This window comes from Cyprinodon tularosa, unplaced genomic scaffold (genome assembly GCF_016077235.1).
Source record: "Cyprinodon tularosa strain WSP-4 unplaced genomic scaffold, ASM1607723v1 ctg144, whole genome shotgun sequence".
NCBI classification, from domain to species: Eukaryota; Metazoa; Chordata; class Actinopteri; order Cyprinodontiformes; family Cyprinodontidae; genus Cyprinodon; species Cyprinodon tularosa.
In genome coordinates, this window is record NW_024038265.1 from 908,020 (window position 1) to 916,993 (window position 8,974).

The 8,974-nt window shown below is 39.1% G+C and overlaps 1 protein-coding gene across 2 annotated transcripts in view; it reads left to right on the forward strand.

The window, feature by feature from the left end:
* The window catches only part of nbeaa (neurobeachin a), a 150,273-nt gene extending 143,099 nt beyond the window's left edge, over nucleotides 1-7,174 (forward strand). For both annotated transcript variants that reach the window (XM_038278784.1, XM_038278785.1), the window contains 6 exons: nucleotides 1,910-2,065; nucleotides 2,284-2,454; nucleotides 2,532-2,633; nucleotides 2,735-2,931; nucleotides 3,019-3,170; nucleotides 5,577-7,174. In XM_038278784.1, the coding sequence (XP_038134712.1) occupies nucleotides 1,910-2,065; nucleotides 2,284-2,454; nucleotides 2,532-2,633; nucleotides 2,735-2,931; nucleotides 3,019-3,170; nucleotides 5,577-5,667 (869 nt within the window). In that variant the 3' untranslated portion in view covers nucleotides 5,668-7,174. The remainder of the gene's footprint in view (nucleotides 1-1,909; nucleotides 2,066-2,283; nucleotides 2,455-2,531; nucleotides 2,634-2,734; nucleotides 2,932-3,018; nucleotides 3,171-5,576) is intronic.
* Nucleotides 7,175-8,974: the final 1,800 nt, after the last annotated feature.

Consider the following 8,974-nt stretch of genomic DNA (forward strand, 5'->3'; position numbering starts at 1 on the left):
CATTTGTTATCTATTGGTTACTAGTATTAAAATAGAAAAAAATACTCCAGTTACATTTATATGGTTTATATCATCTAAGAAGTGTTTTATTTCTGAAAATGGTAACTTCTAAATTGATGTGCACATATAAGTTTGGAGTTTTCCAAGATTTTTATTGAAACAGTATTATAAAAGAGGATATTTTATACATTTTTACCAGTGTGAAAAACTATGGAGGGCAAGCTTATCATTAAGAAAACTAACAAAATGTTGTAAACAGGATTTTAAATAAGGAATGAAAAAAGAAATAGACACGGCAACCAAAAAAACAGACTTAAATTGGATGGCTACTGGACTTTCACTCCAGTTTTTCTTAAGACATTTTGACACCTATCCAGGAGTCTTGGATAGGTGGTTGCTACCAGGCATAGAGCTTTGCAAACAAAATGAAAACTAACTGAAACTGTAATAAGAATTTAAGCCATGACTTAAAGCTACAGTGTGTAATAATTACAGGGATATACAGTCAGAAATGTAATATATTATACATAACTATGTTATTTATCATCATCTACGAGCTCAGCCTCTTAACCTTAATATTTGCGTTGCCTTAGAATTCGTTATTTATAACTACATAGGAGCGGGTCTCGCAGCCATGGAGGCAGACATCTTTGCGCTACGGCAGCGCAGAGCCAACAAACTAGCGATTGCGAGATCGCCAAAACATCACAACGATGTAGAAAAAATAACGGGTATATTTATTATGTTAAGTCTACGTGAAATCTATACCCTACACAGACTAATGAAATACTATCTGTAAAATTATCTATGTAAACAAACCTCATCACTTGAGAAGGTAGGTGATGCGGACGTCGTGGAAGACATTTTGTCCCGTAACGCTCGCCGTACTGTTGGGGGGGAGAAGTGGTGGGGGGGAGATGTTCATGTTGCTGCAGTCTGCAGTGTGGCCGCTAGATGTCGCTAAAAGTTACACACTGTAGCTTTAAAACTAGCTGCTTACTTTATCATTTCTGTCTGCATCTTTATGCATTGATATGAGTTCTAGTTTCCGGTGTTCTGACAGACCAGCATACCCAAAGTCAATATGCATGCACAAGATGTCAGATTTGCATACGTCTGACACTAAGTAGAACTAAGTACTAGGCTACTTTATTTATGCGTGATATGATAAACAAAAGGTTGTTGTTGAAGGTAAACACAGAAACTTAGCAAAAGCATACCGGAAGTCAAGTAGGCTAGTTTATTTATGTGTGATGTAATAAACAAAAAGTTTTAATCTGAGGTAAACAGTATTTAAAGCTAAATTGCTTTGAACACAGACAGCATTGCTTTCTGTGTTTGCTACTTCACACCCTGACATACCTGCTACCTCTCTGATTGTCATACTGACTTGAAAATTTAACAGAAGTTGTTTAAATGTCCATTTGTGCATGTGCACGCATGCGTATTACTATGTGTATGCTGAACTGACAGGGCTTTGTTTCACTGCATTGTATTATGGCAGCAGATGTCAGGTAAAACAGTCGGGTCATACATGTTACTGCAGCCCTCTCTCCTTGTGTGGGATTTTATTTTTATTATTATCGTTTTCTTTTGTCTTGTCATCAGTTTTTAAATTATAAAAAAGACAATTTAAATTAGCTAACAAATGTTAAAATGAAATAAAACAGAATTGAAAATCAGAACCGAAAGCAAAATAATTTTTTCACAAATATTTAAACATCAGTGAAGGATGATTTTTTATTTTGGAATTTCCCTAAAGTCGACATCTGTTGAATTATATTAAAGACGTCTATTTAGAAGGTAGTTATTTTAAATTTGGAGCAGAACATTTAGCAAGTAAACCTGTAATAATCCCACTTATGACTGATTAATACCGATGTGCCGTCCTGTCTACCTCACTGTGCAGCGAACAACTCTGGTGTGAACAAGCGACAGATCACTGACCTGGTCGACCAAAGCATCCAGATTAACACGCACTGCTTTGTGGTTACCGCCGACAACCGCTACATCCTCGTCTGCGGCTTTTGGGATAAGAGCTTCCGAGTTTACTCGACTGAAACTGGTTGGTGGTGTGGATTTTTTTTGACATGTTTTATTTGATATTTTGCTAATACAGTGGATTTAAAAGATCAGAAGTTTTGCGCCAATTCAGTCTGCTTGTTTATCCATCTGTCGAGGTTTATTTTTATCCTGGGGTTGAGCAGCCGTGACCTTCTAGCATCTGAGTAGAGGACACATGCTGACTTCATTGCCCTCCCCTCCTCCTCTTCTTCTCTGCAGGAAAGCTAACCCAGATAGTTTTCGGCCACTGGGACGTAGTGACATGTCTGGCCCGCTCAGAGTCCTACATTGGAGGAGACTGCTACATCGTTTCAGGCTCCAGAGACGCCACTCTTCTGCTGTGGTACTGGAGTGGACGACATCATATTATCGGGGATAACCCTAATAACAGTGAGTGATGTCAGGGTGGAAACGTTGCTCTGATGAAGTTTAAGAGCTTTATATTCATGGTGATGTGTTTCCTCAAGGTGACTACCCCGCTCCCAGGGCGGTGCTGACAGGACATGACCATGAGGTGGTGTGTGTTTCTGTCTGCGCAGAGCTGGGACTGGTCATCAGTGGAGCCAAAGGTTCGTAACAATTATTTGTTTGGTGATTTTAAATCAAGCTAACACCCCAAAAAAAAAAGAAAAGTTTTATTTACCAAAGCTTGGTTTTTCTTGTTTCTCAGAGGGCCCATGTCTGGTCCACACCATCACGGGCGACTTGTTGAGGGCCCTGGAGGGTCCGGAGCTTTGCATGCAGCCTCGCCTCATCTCTGTGTCCAGTGAGGGACATTGCATCATCTATTATGAGAGAGGTCGCTTCTGCAACTTCAGCATAAACGGCAAACTGTTGGCGCAAATGGAAGTCAACGATTCCTCTCGAGTAAGGCTGCATCTAATGCGGCTTATGTAAACAGGCTGTAACTGTTTATCCGCTCATCGCTTTAACCTCTGCTGTGCCTCTCCTCAGGCCATCTTGTTAAGTAGTGACGGCCAGAACCTGGTGACCGGAGGTGATAATGGAGTGGTGGAGGTGTGGCAGGCATGTGACTTCAAACAGCTTTACATCTATCCAGGCTGCGACGCTGGCATACGGGCCATGGACCTCTCACATGACCAGAGGTACACAGAGACGCAGGGAAGAGATTCAATGCTGAAGCTAGAAAACTAAGCATTTACTGCCAAAGGTCTGTCTGAATGCTATAATCTTAATGGCTAGCTGAGGTCCTGAAGGGGCTGAGTTAAAACAAACACCTGTTGGTTTGTCCAAATGAGCAGAAATTTAAAAGCATCAAATGTTGCATTAGTGTGAATGATTAGTAGAAGCTAAATTGTTAGATTTAGTAAAAACTAAATGGCAAACAACATGCAGCTGAATGGGGAAAGACCAAAGTGTAAGATCTTGCAGTGTAACATTAGGTTAAAAGGCTCATAGCAGCTACATTAGAGCCTATTTAGCAGCAACTTGAGCATTTTTGACATTGGTAGCAGAAAGGTCCCAGCTCTACACAGAAACTCACACCCTCTAAAGCTAATAACTGGTTGTTTCACACTTGGCAGCAGCAAACTGCCATCAATCATTTCAGATGACTGGCAGTGACTCTTTTTACTTCGCTGTGGAGCAATTTTGGATGTTTCCCAATTTTCTAAATTGTTATTTATGCCAGTAATGTTCCTCTATCAGATTTGCATAGGCCACTCCAGAAACTGTATGTTGTCTATATTGGGGGGCTCGGACATTCAGAGGTAGACTTCCTGGAGTCTTTCATATTGATGTCCACATATTGTTGTCTGCGTAAGCTAAGGATGGTTGAGGTTAAGGTTTAGAACCAATGTACTTGCCCAGCACTTTGCTTCAGCATTTGTGGATTCATGACTTCGAATCGTTTTCAGTTGAACATCTCTTTACCTAACTTTATATCGTCAGAAAGTTCTATTTAAAGGAGCAATAAGTAAAAAACCATACCGTCAAATAGGGTTGGGAATTGAAAAGATTTTCACGGTTCCGATTCCCTTTTCGATTCTATGAAACGATTCGATTCTTTATCGATTCTTTTTTCGATTCCAATTTGGGGAAAAAAGGAGAACAAACAGTTTGATTATCAGCATCAACTTTGTTTACTTAACTATTGCACAATCTTACAAACTCAACAAGATCAAGATGTCCACAGGAAATGTGAAACTGGAGTAACATCTGTGTTTAAATTAAAAATGAATACAAGAACAAACTTAATAACCAACAATGTCTAATAACAAATGATGGGATAATAACCTATTTTAAATAACAAAAAATAGTAATTATAAAACAGTAGTAGGGAAAATTAACAGTTCTTTTGCAGAAAGATGAGCATATCTGCTTTTTCTGGAAGGATACGGGATCTTTCAGGGCTTATGGTGTCTCCAGCCGTGGAGAACACCCTCTCAGATGGGATGGAGGAAGCCTGCACACAGAGGTAGTTTTCAGCCAGTCCAGATAGCAAGGGCAGCGTATCTTGCTTGTTCCACCACCACAGTGTGGCGCTATCCCTGCAGGGGATGGAGGGCAAGCTTTTACAGAGCTGGATTTCCTGATCTACCCTCTGGGCTAAGGAAAGACGGGGCTTTGATTCACAAAGTGACCGCAGCTCGTTGTCTTCCTCCTCGAATAGTTCTTCCAACTTGCGTAACTTGCGTAACTTACGTAACTTACGTAAAAAATGTGACGTAAGTCATGCTCCCCAGAGCCGGCGCTCTAGGCTCTGGTGCTGCGGGAATCGAAAAAAAGAATCGTTCAGCGAGCTTCCAAACGATGCCATGGAATCGGAAAATACGAAACCGGTTCTGAACAGGAACCGGTTTTCGATTCCCATCCCTACCGTCAAATTAACCAAATCTTCAAATTCTCATTTGTCACCCAGTATGGAGGGAACGTTCCCTGTAAACAATCTGTCCTTTCATTTAATAACATCTTGGTCATATTTTTCAAACTTCAAACTTAGAGTTACAGAGAGGAACTACTTCGGTGCAGTTTTAAATCCGTGTTTAATTCCTGCTTCCTCAGCAAATCACATGGAATAACTAGGGGTTGCTTGAACAGACAGCAGTAATTGGTGTTTTATGTCTGCAACAGGGAAGCAGCCCTGAAGCCCACGAGAAGTAGATCAGAAATACTCAGTCATTTAATGTGGCTAAATTGCTTCATTCTTCGTCTCAAATTTAGCTGAACTACTTTCTCAACTCTCCTGACCTGACAGTCTGCATGGTACTCTCCGAAGGGGGTCTGCTGCAAACTTTTTGGATGTAGTTCTAATTTGAAACACTAGGTGTCACTATTACTAATTGCTCTTAAGTTATTTTGCTTTTTTTTTTGCCTGTTTCTTATTTTTAGGTCTGGTAGTAATCTGGCATTGATGTGCTTGTTAAAATTAACATTTTTTTTGGTGGTGATGCAGAGTTAATTCATGATTTATTTCATGAGTTTATTTCCTGTCTCATTGTGCAAAGTTGATGTTGTAGATTTTATATTTCCACTTGGGTTCTGCCCCACAGGACTTTAATAACAGGCATGGCCTCGGGAAGCATCGTAGCGTTCAACATCGACTTCAACCGTTGGCACTACGAACACCAGAACAGGTACTGAGGCGGACGGCATGAGCCGGACAAGGGAAGGAGTGCTACATCACTGCTGTGCCTCAGGGGGAAACCACAGGTACCGAGACAAAGGAAGATTTAGTTTCAGACCTTAGGCTCTGTTCCTTTGCATTGAGGATGCAACAACGCCGACGGGAACAGCCTCCTCTGTGCACACGTGTGTAACCACAGACGCATAATAACCAGAAGATCTACACCGAAATCTGCTTCAGTAAAACAACACAGTGGCTGCAACATGGGGGCAGGGAGAGAGTGAAGCAGAGGTTGATCCTCACGGAATGGGTCAATTTCACTCTTCCTTGTATGTTCTAATCATAAGACATACTCAAGTCTTTTTTTATTCATATTTTTTTTCCATGTTTTATTTCTCCTTTTTGATTTCATTTATCAATTATTTGGGTGAAATATAAATGAAAAATCCTTTTCTTGTCTCTAAATGTAAGCACCAGCCTCTTTAACCATTGTCCTGAAGTCGGTGCTATTGGCTTGATCTTAAATTTACCCCTGAAAAATCACCTAGGGTGTTTATTTAGATTTTATCTTTTTTGATTTTAATCTGCCTAAATTATTATTATTATTATTATAGATTTTTTTTGTTTCCAATTCTGATTTAATGTAAATATGGCTCTCCTTCCTTCAGAGTCACACTCGTTCTTTCACTACACAAAATGCGCTTCTCACCTTTAATTTATTAATGACTTGCTGTATGTAAAGTACTGTGTAATAATTATTATAATGTCGACAAGACTGATGGTAAAACCGGTGGTACCAAGGATGATGGGGTTATTTTTATTGTCGTTTAGTTTTATTTTCCGGAGAGGGTTAATATTAAAAGCTTTTTTTTTCTGTGCCACTACGGATGGTAAACACGAGACTGACATCATTTCCTTTGTATATTTGGTGACTGTTTTGTCAAATATGTACATACAGTCTTGGTTCAGGTGTGGCAGGAGGCTTACCGGGCTGACTGGGACTGAAAGAGCAAAGGAAACCTTCACATACCCACATTTTTCGATTATTTAAAAAAAGAGCTACAACTCTGTAAAAGTTTGTTTTGTATCTGCACTTTGCACCAATCACATATCATTATTAATTAGCTTTTAGTTTTTTTGTTTGTTTGTTTGTTTTTTCCGGTCAGCTGCCTTTCCGTTTAGGCTCCACATTTTTTTCTTCCCTCGGGAATTATTTGTGCATCAATGTTTGTATTTAAAGAAAACTGTTGAGCTCATGTGTGATTCTTCAGTTTTACAACCTCACAGTTGTAAGCAATATCATGATTCTGTAGCTGACAGAGAGCGAGACAGCGAGGAGGAGGAGGAGAGAGGACGGCGTGTGACACGTACTGTATGTGTGAAGCCATCATGATCAAACGCGCACATGCACATACTCTTATCAACAGGCTCAAACTTACGTATCCAAAAAAGAAAAGAAAAAAAGCTTAAATATTTTTGGATCTATGAAACAGACAAACGAAAAAAATACAAAAAAAAAAAAAACTATTGTATTCATGTTTTATTGCAAAGATGTAAAATATGACGTGTGAGTTGGGAAAAAATCATGAGAAAAATAAAATATGCAAAGAATTTGAGGTCTGGGCTTTTGATTCAACACTTTGTCTGCCTGTTGTTTGCCTGACGTTCATCCAAGTCGATGACAATGATGTGTTATGCTTACAGGATACAGAGCAGTCTCTGATTAGTGGCTTTACTGCAACAAGTCGGTTAAAGTTTGCAAGTTTTTATTCGTTTTTTGGTTGCAGCAGTTATTGATCCCCCTCTACCCAAAACACAACAAAAATAAAACTCCCTTTGAAATAAACACATGCATAATCCTCCCTGTAAACTAACATTTTAGGTTAATCAGAGTTGTAATTCTTGACTCACTGTTCCATTAAAGATACAGTGGAGGATGTTCTTTTTTCCCGGTGGATCATCGAAATAAGTGGTCCTCCTGATTGTCAGTCATTCTGATATTTTTACGTAAGGCCGTTCTACATGCTTGTCCCCATTCTCACTTACCGGTGGCGAGTCTGACATAGTGGAAAAATTGCAAATATCCTTTTGCAAAGTGAGCTTGTATGGGTGATCCAAACAGTAACTCTTAAACAGAGTGTGCACAAGGAGAAATGAGCTTGTGCACACTCTTGCACGTCTTTAATAGACGTTCCCTCTCAGGAGCGGGAAGAGGGGTGGGTATTTGCATTTTTTTAAAGGGGATAGGGCAGGTCTAAGGTTAAAAAATGACATTATTCAGACAATGGCTTCTAGAAAATCACTAAATCAATCCTTTCAACTGCTCCCCTATTCAGTGGTCACCAAAGTAAATCATCACAACCAGCTCACAGCAATTAGTTTTTTTTTCTTTTGTTTTTTTGCTGATACGCTTCCTGATAAAACTGGATTAAAGCCTTAGCCCCATCATTACAGTCATACTTAAACCTCTTCACTATAGGGGCTGGTTTAATGCAAAACATTTAAAGAAATAATCATGTCTACACACACAGTGAAGGAGGACAACATCAAACACCAGTTCAGTGTTAAAAAAAACTGCAGCACAAATTGCACACTTTTTCAGTCCCATCACTATTAACAGAAAAATGATGGTGGTGTGTGATTGGACACAAAATATTATCATTATATATGACAATAAAAACCCTCTTCATTACCTCTTTATTGTATTTCTTAGGTTGTATGGTTCTGCTTGCACAGCAGTTGTAGCACCAAATTCACAAGTACTACTCTCACAAAATAAACACATTTAAAATAGACTTCTTTATGACACCTGTTACCGTATATAGAAACACGTGATATTACTCAACATCCCATAGCAACGGATAAAGTTGAATCTAATCTAATATAATTTAATCATAGGCCTATTTTTTAAATTAGCTAATGTCCAATGGAATAAAAATAAAAGTTCTAAAGATTTATTTTTTTTTTTAATCCTCATTATCATCAAAATGATAAATATCTAATATCGTCTAAATGAGTGATTCCCACCAGGAGGTAATTGGACCCCTATGGTCCGCGAGTGCATTGCATAAGTTAAATATTTTATTTCTCAGGTAATAAAATAAAATAGGGCTAGGAGCTGTTCTACGTTGTGGGGACCCTATTAAAAAAATAAAACATGCTTTTTTCAACCAAACACTACGTTTTTGTTATATTTATGAGTTCACCTTCAGCTTTGCCAAACTCAAAACCAAGCAGAGGAACAGACAGGATTTAGAGAACAGCCTGGGATCAGCTGATTTCCCACACCTGATCAAAGCAAGCTCATGTGACATTAATGATGTA